Source organism: Podarcis vaucheri, assembly GCF_965113315.1.
Source record: "Podarcis vaucheri genome assembly, chromosome: 3".
Classification (NCBI taxonomy): Eukaryota; Metazoa; Chordata; class Lepidosauria; order Squamata; family Lacertidae; genus Podarcis; species Podarcis vaucheri.
The window spans coordinates 82,538,307-82,559,697 of NC_138761.1; the positions used below are offsets into that span (position 1 = coordinate 82,538,307).

At 42.4% G+C, this 21,391-nt stretch overlaps 1 protein-coding gene and 1 long non-coding RNA gene across 3 annotated transcripts in view; one reads left to right on the top strand and one right to left on the bottom strand.

The window, feature by feature from the left end:
• The window catches only part of CNR1 (cannabinoid receptor 1), a 28,043-nt gene extending 19,768 nt beyond the window's left edge, over window positions 1–8,275 (top strand). For both annotated transcript variants that reach the window (XM_082216908.1, XM_082216909.1), the window contains exon 2: window positions 99–8,275. In XM_082216908.1, the coding sequence (XP_082073034.1) occupies window positions 158–1,579 (1,422 nt within the window). In that variant the 5' untranslated portion in view covers window positions 99–157 and the 3' untranslated portion in view covers window positions 1,580–8,275. The remainder of the gene's footprint in view (window positions 1–98) is intronic.
• LOC309529142 overlaps window positions 1–21,391 on the bottom strand; it is a 598,034-nt gene that overhangs the window by 400,784 nt on the left and 175,859 nt on the right. The gene's annotated exons all lie outside the window — the stretch shown is intronic.

Sequence of the window (21,391 nt, forward strand, 5' to 3'; positions counted from 1 at the left end):
TTGGATGTTACTCAGCTAAGCTGTTTACAATACTTTTTGCCCTTTTTCTACAGTTTGCATATAGCTAATTAAGTTTGGTTTTCTTCCCTCTCTACTAGGATTGCTGCCTTTTCCTGTCTTTCCCCCCCACAAGCCTGCATAACTGACACCTGGGGTTATGAAGTCAGTCCTAGATGGCCTCGCAGATACGACCTTCAGAACAATTACGACAGATCTTCTATACATGGGTTCCAGCGATATCCAGTACGAAGATTTCAAAAGTGACATGGCTTCCAAGTTAGGATACTACCCACAGAAATTCCCTCTGTCTTCTTTCCGAGGCGATTTCCGACCAAAAATGACTGCAGGAGAAGATGCCATCTTGGGTGGGCACCCACAGGATCAGATCAACCTTACAGATTTTTACAACAAGACCTTGACCACCTTCAAGGATAATGAGGAGAATATACAATGTGGGGATAACTTCATGGATATGGAGTGCTTTATGATTCTGAACCCTAGCCAGCAGCTGGCCATTGCAGTACTGTCCCTTACTCTGGGCACCTTCACTGTTCTGGAAAACCTTCTGGTCTTGATTGTCATCCTGCAGTCCCGAAGCCTTCGCTGCAGGCCTTCCTACCATTTCATCAGCAGCCTGGCCGTAGCTGATCTCCTGGGCAGTGTAATCTTCGTCTACAGTTTTGTTGACTTCCATGTTTTCCATCGGAAAGACAGCCCTAACGTTTTCCTGTTCAAACTGGGTGGAGTTACAGCCTCATTCACTGCCTCGGTGGGCAGCCTTTTCCTCACCGCAATAGACAGGTATATATCTATACACAGGCCCTTATCTTATAAGAGGATTGTCACCAGATCGAAGGCTGTTGTAGCATTCTGCGTGATGTGGACAATAGCTATTGTAATAGCTGTCCTTCCTCTGCTGGGCTGGAACTGCAAAATGCTCAATTCTGTTTGTTCAGATATATTTCCTCTAATAGACGAGAACTATCTGTTGTTCTGGATTGGGGTCACCACTGTACTCTTGCTTTTTATTGTGTATGCCTATATGTACATACTGTGGAAGGCTCATAGTCATGCTGTTAGGATGCTCCAGCGCGGCACTCAGAAGAGCATAATAATACATACTTCAGAGGATGGTAAAGTGCATCAGATTACTAGGCCGGAACAAACACGTATGGACATTAGGTTGGCCAAAACCTTGGTCCTCATTCTTGTGGTTCTGATCATCTGCTGGGGTCCTCTGCTTGCAATTATGCTCTATGATGTCTTTGGGAAGATGAACAAGCTCGTGAAGACTATCTTTGCCTTCTGCAGCATGCTCTGCCTGCTGAACTCCACCGTGAATCCCATCATCTATGCTCTCAGGAGCCAGGACCTGAGACATGCTTTCAGGAGCATGTTTCCACCTTGCCATGGGACTGCACAGCCTCTTGATAACAGCTTGGAGTCTGACTGCCAGCACAGACATGCTAACAACCCAGGTAATGTCCACAAGGCTGCTGAAAGGTGTATTAAAAACACAGTTAAGATCGCCAAAGTGACCATGTCTGTCTCCTCAGACACAACTGCAGAGGCGCTGTAAAACAAAGACCTCTCGACACCGTAAGAGAACAGATTAAGAGAAAGCAAGAGAAATTCATGGCTTCTTTCCTCCAGTGTAACCATTTTTTTAAGTTTATCATTTCTAAGTGACTGTTTTTATGAGTCTTGAGCAGTAGCCCCCTCTTCTGAGTTCTACAAATAAGAAGTCAACTGAAGTTTTTAAAAACAGATTTTTTTCCATTAGCAAAATGCTAATTTACTAATAATGGCTATTATAGTATACAAAAAAATAAATAAATCACATTAATCAGTGAGCAAGATATACACACTTTAGGAAGCTTATTGAAAATTGAAACATACAACAGTTTAATTAGAACAAAAAAGTAAATTTTGTAATCATAGGTTTTTGTTTTTTTCTAGTGTGAACTATGTTAATTGTCTGTAAGTAGGTTTTCATCCTCCCACACCCCCAAAGCGGCAGTACTGGATTGTAAGAAATTTTGTACCATGTCTTGTGAGATGTATGATGTTTTACTGTATGTTACTGATATTTGTCTAACCAAAGTGATTAGGTAGACTTGTGTGGATGTAATGTAAAGTATGTAGTGATGTAACCCCTCCCCACCCCACCCCCACCCCACTCCCCACCATGAAAATACTTCCTGTATTTTGAAGAATTCCTATAAGGTATTTTGAAATTTTTACATTCTTAGTGGTTTTTAGTGAACTTAAAAGGAAAGGCTTTGCATTTCTTCTGCTCACATTTGAAATCCCTATTAAGTTTTTTTAAAACAAACAAACAAACATGTAAATATGGAAATAACAGAAACAAAGGAACATAGAATACTTTTGGGAAAAAGGAAAAATACACTGGCTCAGACTGAAAAAGATGTGTGTGTCTCTCCCCTCCCCTCAAAAAAATGCCACCTTTTGTCTATAAGACTGTTGGCTTTTTATTGGAAATTGTGTGAATGCCAACATGGCCCAAAAGAAAGTTATTAGGCAGTGATGTCTTTAATAGGCAACTGCTTTTTCATTGGTCTGTTGCTGGCATTGGATTTGCGAAGACAACATGTGTTCGGTTCCATGTACAAAGTTCAATCACTGTGACGTATACTTGAAAATGTGTTTCATTCCTATGTCCCAGGTTTAAATAGATTTCAAACCTGAAATGCCAAAACATCAGTCTTCAGTAACAAGAGGATAAAGTGTTAGTATTAGATTTAAAAAATGAATGTGTATATATAATTATTTAATATCTATGTAGCTGTGTGTGTCGTGTACGTATTCTAAATAACCGTGGTTACATTAATATTACTAAGATAAGAAACTGTGACCAAATGTTTTCTCTGTACTCCTTACTGCATTCTTTGCACATGAATTCTGTTTCTAAAAGTGAGTTCTTCCAACCAATCAGCAATGAGCTTGCAAGATCTATTGAGCACACTTGTAAAATCATAATGAAAACAACAACCCAATATGATAACTGAAGAGAAGTATTTTAATATATGTAGCTGGCAGCCTGATTAAGATGGCAGAAATACTGTAGCGCTTAAAAACTCGACTGGCTTAATGTGAATTCGGCCACAATAATGACAGGAATGATTGGAGGAAGCCGAGTGTCTCTGTGAACAAATGCAAGGAAATTTAAAACAGTCATCCACTTGTGTCAGAATCAAGCCCCCACTGCAACAAAATTAAGAACCCTCTCAAATTGGATGCTCCACATTTGTAGCTTCTTCTTCTTTTGCCAGAACTAAGAATGCAGGAGACAAAAATTGAAATGCCAACCATCTGAAAGGTAGCAACCTTAAATCACATTTATAGTAAGATAGTTGGCCTCCTGTTGCTAAAAGAAGGTTACTCTGATCCAGCAAAGGCAGCTCAAACAAAGAAGCAGACTGCTATATTAAGATCCCTCTTTTTGATCAGGTCCTACGTGTATGGGGGGCAGGTGGACTAAACGTGGGCAGTTTTCTTTTTTAGATCCTTGCATCTTGCACCAAGGATTGTGTGTGGGGTTCCAGTTGCTGGGTTGCAACTTGCAGCTTGCGTTCCAAGCACCAGATGGACAGCATTGTGTGAATCTAGTGCTGTCACACATCTGCGTGAAGGCAGATCATGAAGAGCTGTGGGGGCCAGTCAACAGTAGATAAAATGGACACTGAAAGAATTAAAAACTGGGAACAGGCAAACTTAATGCCATCGTCTAGCAGAATGTAAAGTGAAACTAAAGCTGTAGCTAGAATGTAGCCTGCCGAGAACTAAAGATCCCAAGTAACATGAGTTTGGAAGCTGACTAGGGCAAATCGTTTGCTTTTAGAATCCATACAAGTTGATCCTTTGATGCTCAAGAGAGGAAAGGCAACCCTATTCAGGGTTGGGAGCTGAGCAAGTTATCAAAGAGCAGTTCTGATATGAAAAACTTCTCCATCTCCAGTCCTCTTCCTCCCTGCTCCACATCTGAAGAGTTTTACTAGAATACGGCTCCTTTCGGAAGGAGAGTATATGGGGAAAGCCTGCCTATACTAGATCTCAGTATGATTTTGATGTAAGATGGAGAAGGAGGTGCCAGAACAAGTTTCAGGAGCATCTAGCAATGAAAGCAAGGAAACACCTCCTCACTCACAGCTTGGGAGTTCTTTAGTAACATTGTGCAGTAGGGAATTCCTATCCTGCGGTGGCTCAGTGATTCTTGGAAGCCCCAATCTATCAGAAAGAAGGAAGCACAGGACTATAGAACAGGGAGAGAGAGACGAGTTTGTGGTATGCTGCTTTTAAGTTCTGTGACTAAAGGATCTAGCAAAGAAGAGAGCTATCATTCCTGGGTGAAGTGCTTGACATTTTACCACTGCTCACACTAGTTCTTTTCCAGAAATGGAACTGTCATAAAAAGTGTTACACCAGAAATGGCTCTGCCACCTCTATGGAGTGGGCAACCTTTTTCATCTGAAGTGCCACAGTCCTTTCTGGACAATCTAGGGGCCACAGCAGTGGAGGTTTTAACATGTTCATTGGTTCAGCATTGTAAGTTGGGTGGTCACCTACAGAACGAATTCTATTTGATTTGATGTTTGTATTCTTATCCAGCAACAGTGTTGAGCTTAAAACAGCTCACAATAATCGCAGTAGCATTAAAAAGCAACAGGCATTGCAATCATTATAATATCAAACAGAGTAGCAAACCAGTATAACAAATTCATCAAAACAGTCAATGCAATTCAATGGAGGCGTGGTAATTCAAAATATTGGAAAGAGCTTCTGGGCCTCGTGCAATAAAACAATTCCATCCAGGGGAACAGCTTGCCAAAACTACCAGGCAAGTTGCTAAAAGGCAAGATGATGATAAAGATAAAAATGCAAACCTTATTTGTTCATAACTATGTCAAAATACTGTACAAAATGTTGAACTTGGTGTAGAACAGATCTGTTCTATTCTACCCATGTTCCTGAGAGGTGTAGCTTGGCAATCGAAAGGGACTGGATTATTTCTGGTTTGCTTCAAGACATGCACAAGAGGGATATGCCACGACTTCTGCCAAGAGGGCAGCTGTGCATTTGTTACTTATTTCATTTGCAGAGCTGCCCCCTCCACTGAAGCGAATTCGCAAGTCCTTGCAAGCAAGCATCCTCCATATGTGCATTGAAACTTCCCACACACACACTTGAAATAGCACACTTGATCAGGGTGTGTAACTTTCAGTAGCGGTGGAAAACTTTTATCGTCCTCTATTTAAAAAAACAGGAAAGGAAAGGAAAAGATAATTCTGGTAACTACTTGGGTACCTCCAGATGATGTTTACTGAATATTCTGAGCTCAGTGCAGGCCACCATGGATGCAGCACATGATCAGAGGTTTCTCTGGGGCATAAGCCTCATTTCCCCCTCCCCTGCAGCATGTACATTCAAGCAGTCCCATGGGGCAGGCCTTTCTGTGGAATTGGAGACTTGTGCTATCTTTCCATATCCCTATACAGCACCTTGTCTTTCTGATTGGTCAAAGAATGTGAGTAACAGCATAGCCCATTCAATTGCTTGTGTGTACATACTGAAGGGGGAGAGAAAATAGACTCCTGTGCTGTAGGAATTCTTCTGTGTGCAGGTGCTGGGTCTATGGTGGGCTGTAGTTTGAAACTACTTTCTTCCTTTGACAATACATCTTCAATCTGAAACAGTTTGGGAGGAAAGAAAACCCAGAGGAGGGGGAAAAAAAAGATAACTTTAAGAGCCATTTTTGAAACTATTCTTGTGGTTTTAATGCACACTGTATGGGTTTCTGTTTATGTACAAGATCTTAACTTCTATGTAATTAAAAAAACAAACTACGGGACAAAGGGGCTGTCTTGGCACTAAACATGGTGCTTCTTGATATAATAAGAAACAACATTCTGTGAAATAGTATGTATTCATCAGTATATTTCATTCCCATATGTGAGTTTAAAGAAAAGTGCTTCTAGCTGTGTGTATTGTCCTAACAACATTTTTCAACTGAGCTGGTGGTGATGTCCCTACAAAATGAGCGCAAAAATGCAACTGCTGCTAGATACGCTGCATAAATTAGCTGCACTTAAGCCATGTTTTAGAATAGTATTTCTTAAGGCTGGGAAGCTGCTTAGGGAAGGAAAGTTCATTCAGCCAAGGGAAGGTATAAACTCCACTCTGATTCCTCCCAGTGGGTGCCAGGAAACAAGCTAGTCAAATGCCACCCTCTCCCAACCAACACATTATTATTTCTATCAATTGGAACTAAAAGTATGTATAGACACTTCTGTGACTTCTGGGGACGGGTGCGACACCTTTTATTATGGCAAGTGTTTTTAAAACAATTCTGCATCACTATTATCTGGGACCCTTAAAGCATATTGTGGCCAGTATGTTCTTTTGGGGGGGGGGATATATATTTTAAAGTATCTTTCTAGGCTGAGAAAAGCAAGCATTGCCGATGGAATGGTCAGAGTTCTGTGCACATTCCAGGGGGTACACAGAGCTCTTATGCAAAGAGGATTCTATTCCAGTGCAGGGTGCTTCTGTACATGCATGCCTCCACGTCTATGGAAGTACTCATGTACATGAAGAATCATCGCAGGTGATGGTGGTGTTTTTCCTAATCCTACTTGGGGAGATACAATACCTGTGACCCTTGGCACAGAGGTTTCATTGAGCAACGGCCTTTGGCTATATATACCTAAGTTCAGCAACAACCAGAAAGCAGTAGATGAGTGCCACCTCTGAATGGCAACCAGGAGGGGAAGGAGCCCTGTAGCTTTTGCATGGTGTGTCTGGTGGAGGCAGCTGAGCCATGTGGAGGAGCTCCACATGGTTAGAAGTGCCCTGTAAGTGCCATTAATGACATTGGCTCATAGCTGTGCCTGGCACTGCTGGCCATTCGCCAGCAGCCACCTGCATGGTGCTGTGCAAGCTACCCCTTCCCTCAACTGCCTTCAGTAGATACCCAGAGCATGACACCCCCGCTCGTCTTGGTCACTGGCTGCAATTTTCACAGCTCACCACTGCCTAAATCAAGGGTAGGAATTGGCCCTAGCCAGCATGGCCAACAACATCTGTTGGAGCCACTGGTTCCCACTTGGCCTAAATAGATAAATTTTGAATATGGGTAATCTCAGCCAATCAGATGCTCAGCATAAGCAACAGGGATGAGCAACACCTGTTAAGCCCTGCTTGTAACTTCTAGAGACATCTAGCTGGTCTCCTGCTGGAGACAGAGCAATAGACTCCATGGGTTTTAGTCTGAGCCACTAAAGCAATTGCCCTATTCTTAGGCAGCATGGACAGGCAGTTTTTGTCATTGAGGAAAGCTTATTTTGAAAATAAAGCTTATTTTAGATCAGGGATGAGGAACCTACAGCCTCCCAGCTGCTGTTGGAGTCCTTTCAGTCCTGGCCATCATGCCCAGTGGTCAGAGATGATGGGATCTGTTGTACAGCAGTATTTGAAAGGGTCATAGATTCCCACCCTTGCTGCAGATAATGCCATTTTCAATTGTTCACATCCCCTTGGGAATAGCCTGGCAGCTTATTCTCACACTGTTTCACTACTCACATACCCACTCTCATGAAATGAGTAGCTCTGTGGTTTAACAGTTCTATGTATTTATTAACTTTAAATGTTGTGTATATCTGTACCAGAGACCATTTGTATTATGTGCATATTAGATTCTCAGCAGTCTTGATGTATATTTGTATATTACCTCCTCAATGCCATGCAATCACTTATGGATTTCTTTTTCTTGCACTGATTAAAATGCCTCTTGTATGATAAATAAATCCTTTCTTGTGGTGATATAGGGTTGAATGTATGTAAATAAAATTAAAAACATTTAAAATGTCAGCTATACAAGCAGTGGCCTAAAAAAAAATAATAATCAAGTCTGTACTTGTAGAATAGAACAATTAAGTTGCTGTGACATCTCAAAATGTTCCAGGGATGCAATGTCGGAGAAAGGAAAGTCTTTCCTTGTGATAATATGAAATTGCAAAATTGGATTTCTGTAGCTTTTTATTTTTATTGTTTCCGAGTGGAGAGCCTATCTCTTTTAATGTCTGTAAATCTAACATTATTACTTTTCACTTTGAAGTATATTGTATTGTTAGATGTTTGTTTGAGCTGGTAACATCCTTGCAACTGCTGCAATGTTTCTGTTGGCAACTTGTATATTACTTTGTACACAAGTGTACTGGTAAGACTGTCATTAAAAGTAGCTTCTACCATTAAACTACCTATAGCGGAATAGTACTTCTGTAATATTACCAATGTATTACTACCATACCATATTTTATTTCTTCAGTGTATTTAAACTGTTATTTATTCAAAGTAAAATTATGATTATTTGAATCTGAAACTATGAAATTGTCATGTGGTGTCCCCGGGAGATTCCTTTTTAGATCGCATGTCCAATTTTTCTACTTCCATAACATTTTTCAAACCTCACAGATTTTTAAACGCCCAGATTTCTGAATTCTCATTCCACCAGCATTTCTTTAGGGTATCTTGTGGTATCATGGAGGCAAGATAACAATATCATTAAGAAAAACAAAGCTAGACTTTCTGCCCTTCTCCTGGTTTTAGGGATGTGTAAACCCTTTTCATTTTTTCTATAGCTATTTCAACTTCCCCTAAATTCAGACTGTGTGCTTATAGGACAAATCTACAAAGCAGGCACACAGTTTTCACATGGCTAGGATTGTCAAAATGGTAATTACTCCTCATGTTAAGTCTGGATCTGAGCATTATTCCACATTTATTTTAAAGGCACAGAGACTTGGCTTAATTGTGCATGGTTCCCAACTGAAAGACACGAAGATGAGCGATCCATTGTGTTTCCATCTGGTCTAAGTGGTACTCATCACATTCTCCATTCAAAGCAAAGGCCAGCTAGCTATTTTCTATCCAGCCAGTATAATTACAGCTCATCATAGTTCCAACTCAATTGCTAACCAGCTTGATATTGCTTCCCTGCTCTGTGCAATTGGCTTAATTACACAAAATCTTGCACAATACAACACGATCTTGGGCTGCTGCTGTTGCAGATCTGAGATAACTGGTTGGAAACCTGTTGCTACTTTAGTGCCATTCATCCTGGGAATGTTTGCAGCAACCTTACTTAGTTTGAAAAGCCCCATGGTTTTTTTGACTGTTGACTTTCAGACTTGTATGTTAATCCATAATTGTAGAGTTGGGAGGGACCGTGAGGATCATGGGGCTGAGACCCACGACCCTGAGATTTAAGAGTCTCATGCTCTTTGGCTAGTCCATAAGCATCTACTGCTTGACTCGGGGAAACTGCAACACAGTAATAAATGCATTGCATCCATAGAGACACATGCCAGCAGGCGGGGAGATGCACTGCTTAGAATACTTAAGTGGTACGCTATACTTCTGGGGTTCCCAATTAGTTAAGTACAGCAGACCCCCCCCCCCATTTTTCAAAAGCCAAGTCATGGACCCCTGATTTTTGGAAATTCTGATATCTCTATGGTAGTTTTGTTATGTGAATGGCACCACAGAACCCCTGGGTGGGTTGTGCGGACCCCAATTGTATTCTATATGCTATAGTTTAATAGAAGCAGGTCCTTCCATGAGAGCTCTGTTCAGCAATTAGTAGAGACTTAATGGCTCTGGTTAGTCATTATCAGCTTATACAAAGCTTTTGGTGGAAAAGTGTTGGTCTTCTTCAAATTACCTTTTTTGTGGAGTCTCCCGAATACCCATGATATCTAGGACTAAATGCAAATGATGAAGGAAGATAGCAACATACAGTAGCAAGAAAGCTTGCTACAACATCTATCCAACAAGCACCTAGTATTTGATTTGCAAATTGTGCCTCCTGAGCCACATTAACATGTTTAATCAGGATAGGTCATTCATGTGATTCATTGGAGGACAATCCTATGAAATGGACCGGCCCACAAATCAGATTATCAGTTGGCACGGCTGCCTTTGAGCAAGTAGCAGAGTCTGAGCACTTCAATAGCTACCCTAGAAGGCAAAATATTACCATGGAATAGGGCCTTGATGTTGGCATGAATTAAAGCAATATTCTAAAACGCCATATTAAAGCAAAGTTTTAAAATTCACTGACCAGTCATATGAGGAAATGATATTTTACAAGCTTGCTGCATTATATCTTCCAAGTGAGAGAGAATGTGCAATGGCAGATGCAGGAAATGTCACAAATAAAATGTTAAGCAAGAAGATAGTGAGCCAGCTATTTTTTTCCTGACATATGTACTACACACATATTTCTGGGCTGAGAGTGTTTTGTACAGGAGAATATACATAATATTCAAAAAATGCAACTCTGCCCTCTTTGATCTTGTGGATTCTGGAGTAACCCTTGTGGCAATCTGCCACGTGGGCATCAGCACTGAATATTCACGTGTATTTGTAAGTTCATTTGTTGGCAATTTATGGCACTGGTCATGCTGCATTGGGGTGGGGGTGGGGAAATGATAAGACAACTGAGCATAGCTCAGTGTAGATCATGTGCTTTGCATCCAGAAGGTCTCAGGTTTTAACACGCATCTCTTATTAAAAGGAACAAGTAGCAAATGAAAGTCTTTTAGCCTGAGACCTTGGAGAGCCACTTCCAGGCAAAGTAGAAAACATTGGTGGGGAACCTTTGGCCACCCAGATATTATGGAACTACAACTCTGATCAGCTGCAGTTTGCATGGTTAATGGCCAGGGATGGTGGGAACTATAATTCAGCATCATCTGGAGAACCAGAGGTTCCCCATACCTGCAGTAGATGGATTATGATTTGAACCTGAAGGAAGGCAGCTTCCTATGCAGCACAATTCCTACATTCTTACAAGGATATACTAGGACAGACGAAATGAAGGAAATAATTCCAAAGAAAAACAACACCCTGTCATCTGAAAATAAATGAAAATGCCATCTGACACATGAAGAGACAAGCTGTAAAGCCATCAAAGACACTTTCTGCTTACTAGTTCCATAAAGAAAAACGGGGACTCTGGAAACACAACTTATTTTTAATCTTAGGGGTGGGGGTGGGGATGAAGAGCATTAATGAATCTGCATTAGCAATAATGGAAGCGCACAGAAAATTGTCTTAATCCATAAAACAAATGTGTTTTGCAAATGAAACATGCAGAGGGAAATGAACACCCTAATCCTATCAAACATACCACCGGCAGCAGAAGCCACAGAAGCAATGCAATCAACATTTCTGCAACTCAGGCCATGTAATCTAATCCACAATAATTTTCACGTCGAACTCAAAACAATTAGCTGCTGGAAATCCAAAGTGGCGAAGAGGCATTCTCTCCTAAATCAAAGGGCCAAACCACATGTGACGGTAGTGCCTTTAAGTGCAGGACTTCACCAATCAGATATAAAGTGGGCAGGGATGGAGAAACAATGACCCTCCATGTGTTGTTGGTCTCCAACTCTCATCAGCCCCAGCAAGCATGGCCAATGGTCAGGGATGGTGGGACTGCTGGTCCAACAGGATCTGGACAACCACAGGTTTCTCCATTCCTATGTGTGGATAGGAATGAAATCACCAAAGGGGTGCATGGTTGGGTCATTTGTGTTTGGATCCATCCCTCAAGTTCTTTTCTCCAAAGCTGGGCTCCTATAGCAAAAGGTAAACCCTGCTGGAAGAAAAGTAGCGGGGAGGGTGGTGGTCATGTATGCAACAAGAAATACAGTACATGAAGGTCTGCCTCCGAGAAACATGCCCATTCTCCTTCAAGGCACTAGCTTCACTGGAGAAAAATTAGTGGGGCAAATGGCTTCAGCACAAGAAGAGAGGAAGAAAAGTAAAATGGCAGCCCAATCCACAGCATGTCCCCCTCAAAATAAGCCCCACTGAATCTAATATTTATTTCTTGACATCCCACCTCTCTCCCAGTGCAAGGCCCAAGATGGCTCACCACATAAGCTAAAGCAGATACAGCTCAAAGCATACATATTAAAAATTATACTTAAATAAGCAACCCTACTGAAAAGAGCACTGAAAACCATTTAAAAGCACCTAAACAAAAACGAGCAGCACCCACGCTTAGAAGGCCTTGCTTCAAACCAGGCAGGTGCATATTGAATTTGAATTATCAGAGGCCACATCATCCTTGCCATCTGTACACAGATCAGGGACTGCACCTGATTCCACAGAAGTAAGTTGCTGGTCCAATACTTAATTCAGACAAGAATTTTCAGTCTTCAAGCTTGAGTTCCTCTAAGTGGAAGCTGAAGGTACTAAATAGCATCATTTCACAGATGGAAGGCCTTTATCCATTACCATATGTCAGAGAATTCTAGCGCTTCCTCTAACAACCAAGCGGGCGAGGATCCTTAGCCTTCTCCATATCTATATGAACACACACCCCTGATTCTACTGCAAAAGGAAGGGGAGGGAGCAGCTTTCACATTCATGCGCTGTTCTTGCTCATTTACAATCTGTCCAAATCTTGCTGATTATGAGAGGTTTTTAAATAGTTGCTTGTGGTATCTAATCTTAGACTCTAAATCAGCTGGCCTCTGCTTAACACTTGCTCCTTACTGCTGAATGTGAAATGATTGGGCAAATTCCTTGGAAATATGTTGTCTATCCCTAGGGCTGAGATTTTATTTTGTGTTTTTTTTTTAGACAATGAACCACTGTAGCCCATGAGGAAATAGCAAAATATTTATAACTGAAATATGAAGCTGAAGTGCCCCCCTGGGGCATCTGTGTGCATGAAAAAAACTGTTAAACTGACCACTAGCTTTTGTCTTTGGCATAATTTTGTCTGCTGCTGATGGGTCAATCTCACAAAGCTCTTTTCCCTCCTCCTCCTCCATCTGCTTCCCTGTTTATGATTTTCTCTCTTGATAAAGTGCATCATTTGAAGGGAGCCCTCTCCTGATACTTGGGTTGCAGAAGCAGCCCAGAATATCTCATGTATCGGCTAAATACATTGTCCTCATTATTGTTGTTGTTATCATGCAATCCTTGATGCAAATTATTCTTGAAATTTAATGGCCTGCCTTCATATTATTGATGAGACAAACTGATACCTTTTAGAGTAGGAGGAAATAGGAACTTAGGCTGGGAAACAAAAGGAAGTACTCCATCTGCCTAAAGCCATAATGGCTGAGCATCCAGCAAAACAGTCTCCGTACAAAACCACATATTGCTAAAATTCCCCAAACAGCTGTTCAGAACCAGACAAACAATATAAAGGTTGCACAGCATCTTTACACGTTATAATGTGCCACCAAAATGTTGTAGCAACAGTGGTAATAGGAATATAAAATCTCCACTTAAAAAACAGCATAATCTCATAACTGGATCTGGCTAAACCACAAATGTCCGTACCCACTAGGGCATGCGAACACAACAAGACACAATAACCTTCCCAGGCAATGATCGCTGTATTAATTTCTAACCTGGTAGGTTTGCAAGCTCCTCGCCCAGAAATAGTGCTTATAACTTTTAAGGCTGCAAGCTTATGCACACTTATTTATTATTTGTTTATTAGATTTCTTACCCATCCTTCATCATAAAGCAGGTTACAAGAGCAAAGGTAATACAACTTTAAAGCAAAATAAAGCCAACCATTAATATGGAGTGTGGGGGAACAGGAGACAGACATCACATTTGTTTGCAATTTCAAGTAGGTCACAAAAACATGACCACTGTCAAAGGCCAGGTAAGTGGGCAGAGGACCGCACCCTTAGTTATTTCACTGTTTCCTATACTAACTGGATGAGCTGATACTGAAAAGAATTGACTTACAAAATTTACATTTATCAAGCAATGATTTCAGCTTGCCCATCAACGGCTGCAACTTTTACTTCCCATTTATTTCTATGCCTGAGCGAGGACTCAAGAGTTGTAGGTGCAAATCCCCCCACAGCCACCAACTCATAGGCCAGTCACGATCTTTCAGCCTAAGGCACCTCACAGGGTTTGTGTGAGGATAAAATAGAGGGGGCTGGGCACGTATGTTACCTTGCGCTCCTTGAAGAAAAGTAGAGGTGCAAGAGGAGTAAAGAAATGAATAAGTCACTTGAAAATGCCTGTCAAGAAATTAGTCACTATTTGGCAATCCTCCTTATTGTACTGTACTGCCTTATCTTCCTGTCAAAAGGAAACATGCTTACTCACTGCTCTGTTTGCTTCATAGTCTTCATAGCTTTCCTATGCTGGATCCCCTTCAGGGGGAAAAAAACATGATCCAATGTGGAAATGACTGAGCTTCAGGCCCCATACACTTGTACCTTCATCCCGGACACTGAGGTCCAGCGCCGAGGGCCTTCTGGCAGTTCCCTCATTGCGAGAAGTGAGGTTACAGGGAACCAGACAGAGGGCCTTCTCGGTAGTGGCGCCCACCCTGTGGAACACCCTCCCTTCAGATGTGAAGGAAATAAGCAGCTATCCTATCTTTAAAAGACATCTGAAGGGGAAATTTTAATATTTAATGCTGTACTGTTTTTAACATTTGATTGGGAGCTGCCCAGAGTGGCTGGGGAGACTCAGCTAGATGGGGGGGGTATAAATAAAAAAATATTATTATTATTATTATTATTATTATTATTGGCCACATCCAAATCTATTATTGTTGGTGTTTTTTTAAATTGCCCTCCTCCCAGCTTTTCAATGTTTAAAATCACACACATGAAGAATTCCAGAGCAAATTTGTTACTGATAGTGAAAGGAAGTTATGGGGCAAAATGTGCAGGTACCTTCTAAGTGAGTCCTGTGAGGTTAGAGTGAATGTGGGGTTGTTCTGTATTTTTCCTGGTGCTGAGGAATGTTTCTGGTTGCTATTTGACAGCATCAGTAAAATCAGTATTGTGTGATCCCCAAGATCAGTTCCAGCAGGACACAGCTGACTTGCCACGGCCAAGCCTAAGGTTGTCGTGGGTGCCTGTCTCTCTTAATGTTGTGTTATGTCATGTACTCCATGGTAGCCATTTTAAATAATGCAATTCCCACCCCCTCCTCATAGTAGGTAATTTTTTTACTGGCCTCCTCAGCATTCTCTCAAAATTCAAAAGGTGCCCATTGTCCAAAAAAGTAAAAGCCACGTCCACTGCCATGGCAACTTTTGCCTCTAGTCTTTTGCCTGGCCACCACTTTTACGAAGCCCCTGGGAGGCACCCCATGAGGGGGGGGGAAAGGGCGGGAAAATTCCTTCATCTCTGCCGTGGAGGCTTACAATCATATAAAATACTTCAGTCCATCGATATAGGATCAAAATACATCCGTTGCAGCAACAGCACCACAAAAGCTGCACCACACACATGCAGAGCACAACCCCCCGCCCCCAGAATAGCAAGAGACATTGTCACTCATGGAGTGGCTATGGAGACTTTTACTCCAGCATTCAGTCAGCATGGGGTGACTGGCGTAGGGGGTGGGAATCACCATATGGCAAGAGAAGATGAGTTACGTGATTCCGTTCTGGGTATAGCTGTCCTACCTCAGGGAGTAGATGTCACATTTGAACTTCTAAGGTTATACCACAATGAAAGACACATCTTGTACATAAATACAGCTTGGAAAGGATACAGATTGTCTCTGAGGAAAAGCAAATGCAAATGGGCACGTGTTGATGACTCTTGGCTTGCACGAAGTACAGCAGAGTTTGTTGTTATTATTATTATTTCCATCACAATTTGAGAAGTAGGCTGATTTTCCTCAACATGTGTTTGTGGGGGAGGCTGTAGACATTGCTTTCCATATATTTACTTCTGTCAAATCTGTTCAGTGCCTGTAGCGTGGGGGATTTTGCCGTTCTTTCGATTCTAAAGGAAAATTGTGCTGGGTGACAAATTTGAGCTGCAAATGCTTTAGGGCTCTTAAACTGAGAGATATGGTCCTTCTGCCCACACTTTTGAGATTTGGAGCATGGGGAAGTGATTATGGTGTCATTTTCACTTAATAGGCAAATATTTTTTCCCCTTCCACAATCTCAAATCTTTAATGCAGGGGTGAGGAACCTGTGGCCCTCCAGATATGACTGGACTCTCCCATCAGCCCAGCCAGAATGGCCAGTGGTCAGGAATGGCAGGAGTTGTGATCCAAAAACATCAGGATGACCACTGGTTCCCATCCCTGCTCTGATAATGCAAGAGAAGCCATAACAGAGCTCACATAACCAGCTCACCTGTTTTCTTCTTCTTCATTGAACACACCAGGAATGAGGACCGTCAGACCCAGGGGCTGAATACAGCCCTCTCTTCCTGGCCCCTGAAACTCTCCCCAGGCTGCCCACCTGACTGGACCACCCTGTTTTACACCCTGGGTGCTTTTGCTTGACTGAAATGTGTCCTTGAACTCTGATGATGCCTCTTGATTGTTGGAATGAAAGATAGAGAGAGGCCCACGAATGTGTGTAGAAACTAGCTCACTGTGCAAAAGTAGCATTTACATTTGTTGTTTTGCTGTCTCATCTGGCCCCACTCACCACTGACATATTACCCCCTCCCCAGAAGGTTACCCAAGTAAGAAATGCAGCTCCTGGGCAGAAAAGTGTTTCCCGCCCAAATGGAACGCAGCGTTCTACAAGCTTCTGGTGGAGATACAATGGATCGAATGGCAGCTGCTAGGCTTACTGCGATGGCAGGCTCTGGCAGATTGAGCAGACGAGACCAACAGTGGGTCCAATGGTCAAGAAGACAGTTTCTGCACGTGCCATAGAGGGAAGTGAGGAGCAGAGGGGGCTTGTCAACCTGGAAAGGTAGTCCATCTAGGAGAAGAAAAACTCTGATCCTAAACCTCCTCTGCCTTGTGGGATATCTTCAGGAGAAGAAAAGGCTAAGGAATGAACCCTACACAAATCTGGACTGCAGTCCCTAAAGCGATTGGGTGGCGCCTTGTACGGCTCCTTCTGGCAACTCCTGCAGCCAAGCTGGTGCCAAATGTATTGCTCACCTTTGCTTTGGACCACATCAGCGAGGCCGAGAGGGGGGGTCTTGCCATCTGGGAAGCCCAGGACCAACCTGCACACTGCCGAAGCTTGCACCCCAGGGAAGTCACTTCAGTGCTTCTAACACACCAGTTTGATTTCATCCCCGGAGGCGCACTCCATTGTTTCTCGAGACAGACGGATGCTAACAACAACTGGCAGCAATTGGGAAGTTACAATAAATGATGGCAGCTCCAGTAGTCTGCTAAATATAAAGGTCACGATACTATTAATAATAAAAAATGCAATTAGAATTCACCAGGGGTTTATGTGTACCAACTGCCACTTCTATTGAAGCAAGTGCCATAAACCATATACAATATGCAAGAGTACAATTCATGTTACTCTGAATACAATCACTGCTTCCCTACAGAAGCTGAATATTTTAATCAGAATAAGAAGCAGGGTTAGAAGGTGAGCTTATCACATGCCTAGGAAAGGGGCAGAAAGCCAAATGACACTCATAAAATATAGACCTCACTGCTTAGTTCAATACACTCATTGCTTTCTGAGCCTTTAATGGATACTGAACAGGGCTATAAATGAAAAGGGATATTTAATCAGAGCTAGAAATGAGATGTTCAGTGAGCAAAACAAACACCTTGTTTGCAACAACTTCTACCACAGGTGGTCACAGGCCTGTGTATAAAACATATCTTTGATAGCTGTTCTGGACATCTTTATACTGTAAAATGAACCCAATAACTATTTACCACCTCCAGGAATTAGACTGGTAACTAGGAAACTATAATAAATAATAATATTTTTATTATTTATACCCGTCCATCTGACTGGGTTGCCCCAGCCACTCTATATGGTTATTATTTTCAAAGGCTTAAAGGCATCCCCCCAAAAAAATATTTGTATGTTAATTTAAGAGAGTATGTATAAGACATCAACTAATGGCAGCAGCAGCAATATCACAGTGACATACAGTAAAACCACTGAAATATCACACAATTCTAAAATAAAAATGACCAACACTAAATCAAATTAACAAAACACTTAGATTTAATAATCATGCATTCTTCCTCTGGGTTATGCCTCTGGAGAACAAGCACGTCTTTATATGTGCTGTAAGCTTCCCAAAGTGGCTGGAGAAAGCCAGCCAGATGTGCAGAGTTGTTGTCGTTGTTGTCGTCGTCATCAGTGGTAAACTGGAAAGCCACCAGCAGGTAGCAAGAAAGACTAGGTTGAGGAAGCTGTTGAAGAATCTATAGTTGCCTGAATGTAAAAGAAAGGAGTTGGGTGGTGACAACTACCAGAGATAAGATATAGAATAAAATATTGTTAGCTTATGTCTCTCAGAGGGAAGCGGGTGGCGCTGTGGGTTAAACCACTGAGCCTCTTGGGCTTGCCAATCAGAAGGTTGGGGGTTCAAATCCCCGCGATGGGGTGAGCTCCTGATGCTCTGTCCCAGAAGAAGAAGAAGAAGAGTTTGGATTTGATATCCCGCCTTTCACTCCCCTTCAGGAGTCTCAAAGCGGCTAACAATCTCCTTTCCCTTCCTCCCCCACAACAAACACTCTGTGAGGTGAGTGGGGCTGAGAGACTTCAGAGAAGTGTGACTAGCCCAAGGTCACCCAGCAGCTGCATGTGGAGGAGCGGAGACACGAACCCGGTTACCCAGATTGCGTGACTACTGCTCTTAACCACTACACCACACTGGCTCTCTGCCAGCTCCTGCCAACCTAGCAGTTCGAAAGCACGTCAAGTACAAGTAGATAAATAGGTACCACTCTGGCGGGAAGGTAAACGGCGTTTCTGTGTGCTGCTCTGGTTCGCCAGAAGCGGCTCTGTCATGCTGACCACATGACCCGGAAGCTGTACGCCGGCTCCCTCGGCCAATAAAGCGAGATGAGCGCCGCAACCCCAGAGTCGGCCACAACTGGACCTAATGGTCAGGGGTCCCTTTACCTTATGTCTCTCAAGAGTGCTGCGCATGTCATGCCAGGATATTTTGGAGGGCAGGAGATGAATCTGTGGGATCCCCCAGAACAGAATATGGACATGGAAAGAATAACCAAAATGAAGGGAAATAAAAAAAATGTACTGTAAGACAATGACATACAAAAGATAGACCAGGTAGAGTGTTTCTCTAGGCAAGGGTATGTGTGAAAGTACCCTCAGAGCCCACTCCTACCTCTTACTGCCCAGGCGGGTTGGTGAGTCATAGTTTCTAGCTTTGGAAGGGTTTACCATATTGATTCAAAATGGTGTGTGACAGTGTCCACACATAGACCAAAAACCACATAGACCACACATAGACCAAGAGGGTCTTGTTTCTTCCATTGCCTTGGATTCCGACAGAAATCAAGCATCACTCCACCTCTCTGCCTTCTCAGCCTACTGCTTCCAGCTTCCAGCTTCTAGCTCATATAAGTGACTCTCAACTCTGGCCTTTGCCTTTCTAACTACCAGCGAGTTCAGGGAGAGGCCCCCACTCTGACACAGAGCCACTTCTTTTGTTACTTTAATGGACCATTACCCCACCAAGATGCTAGCCTGTCTATTCCATGAATCTGAATCCTTGCTTAGATTTTGACACTTCCTGGATCCAGGAATTAGAAGGGTATCCAACCTACTCCTCTCACTCCAAATTCATGACAATATCATCATGCAATGTATACATTGTATTTCTAATGAGAACAGGGAAGTGTGAATACCATTTTACAACCCGTGTTGGTGTTCAAGAAGAGTGCTTTCAATCTGAAACTAGTGCAAAGGCATGGGGAACAAGAACAGAAAGCTAAACGTATGGGCTGATTAATGTGAAAAAAGAGCCGGGAGGACCGTTCTTAACATCCCCAGTAGGGCTGCTTATGTACTTAAAGTTAAGCATGTGGTCAATTATCCAGTTAAATGAAGTGTTATTATAAAACAATTAAATTGCAATGAGAACCACAACACAAATGCCTCAAGATGTTAAAACACAACATGGGATGGGAGAAATACAGAATGAGCTATTCTGAGAGAAGGGCTTCTTTGCACATTGTTCAGAAGAACATTGGACAGTCTCTTTGACAGAAAACCTGCTGTCTCACCCACACAACATTCCGACAGATGTTTCCCCAGGGGCAACTGCACAAAAAAGCAAAACAAAAACAAAAACAAGCTCCAACAGTCCTTATAGATCTCTCAGAAATTCACACACTTCTTTGCTAAAAGACTTCTGTTGGAATAAAATCCATAGAAATGAACAGATTTCCTGTGGGGTAGCTCTGTTTAGATTTAGGATCAGGGGGGATGGGAAATCAAAGTATCTGGCTCCCATGGCTTTATCTTTCCCTCAGAGTTGGGCATATTCAACTGGTCTGATCTCATGCTTCCCTGTCTCTGGCCACAGAATTTGCTCCAAGAGAGACTGGCCTCATTCTGCATAAATCTGAGACAGAGAACAAGAGTATAAGTGCTCAAAAGAGAATTGGTTCCAACGAGGAGCTAGGAGTCAGTCAAGAAGATGAGACAAAATGCTAAAATTTACGCCCTTCAATTATTTTCCATATATTATATTGGTACTCTGAATTCCCGCAGAAACTTGGACGATGAAGCCATAATTTAGGCTGGAGCTTTTCAAAAGAAGTGAATGTGTGTTTGGCAACTCTGTGATTGCAGTGATAAAACTGCATTAGCAATTAATAATCACACGAAAAGAGAGAGCCATCATCGGCTGTCATGAGTCTATTAGCAAATAAATCTGGAATGAAGGAGATCCCAGCGAGGCCTCTTGATGGATTATATTAAATTTAATGGAAGATATGCTGTAATTGTAAGATGCTGGATGGTAAGAACAGGAGGAAGAAATGGGTTTTTTTTATGAGAGAGTGTCTGCAGGCAGGTATGACTTGCACATTTTTGCAGAAAGGCATGCAAACAAAATATCTCCCCTTCCCCAAATTACTCTTTTTTTAATCCCTGTGCCAACCCCCCCCCCAACCGTGTGAGGGAGCATTGTATTGGTCCAAGATAGGGAAATACAGATTAATTCCTGCTTTTCCTAGATTTGAATCAAATTCTCTCAGCCGTCTTGGCAGCTGATTCAGCTTTCCCATTGCTTTGGGAAAGACAGGAAGAAGATGCTTTGCTTCACTATTTACATTTTATTTCTTCCTTCAAATTACAACATAATGATGAGACATAGCCCTTTAGTCCCTACCCCAACACATATCCATGAATAGAGGCCCCAATATAGGCAGAAGATTTGGCGGGGCAATGACACACGTGGCCTTGGGACGTCACACATGTGCCGTTGCAACATCAGGATGTTGGAAGGAGCCACAGGGTGAAGTTGAATGTGGCGGCAACACGGCATCAATGGCCAGCGGCTCCTCCTCTCTTGTGTTACAGCCGCCGCCACCGGCCAGGGCTGTTTCCCCACCCACTTCCTCTCCACAGCAGGAGGAGGAGCCA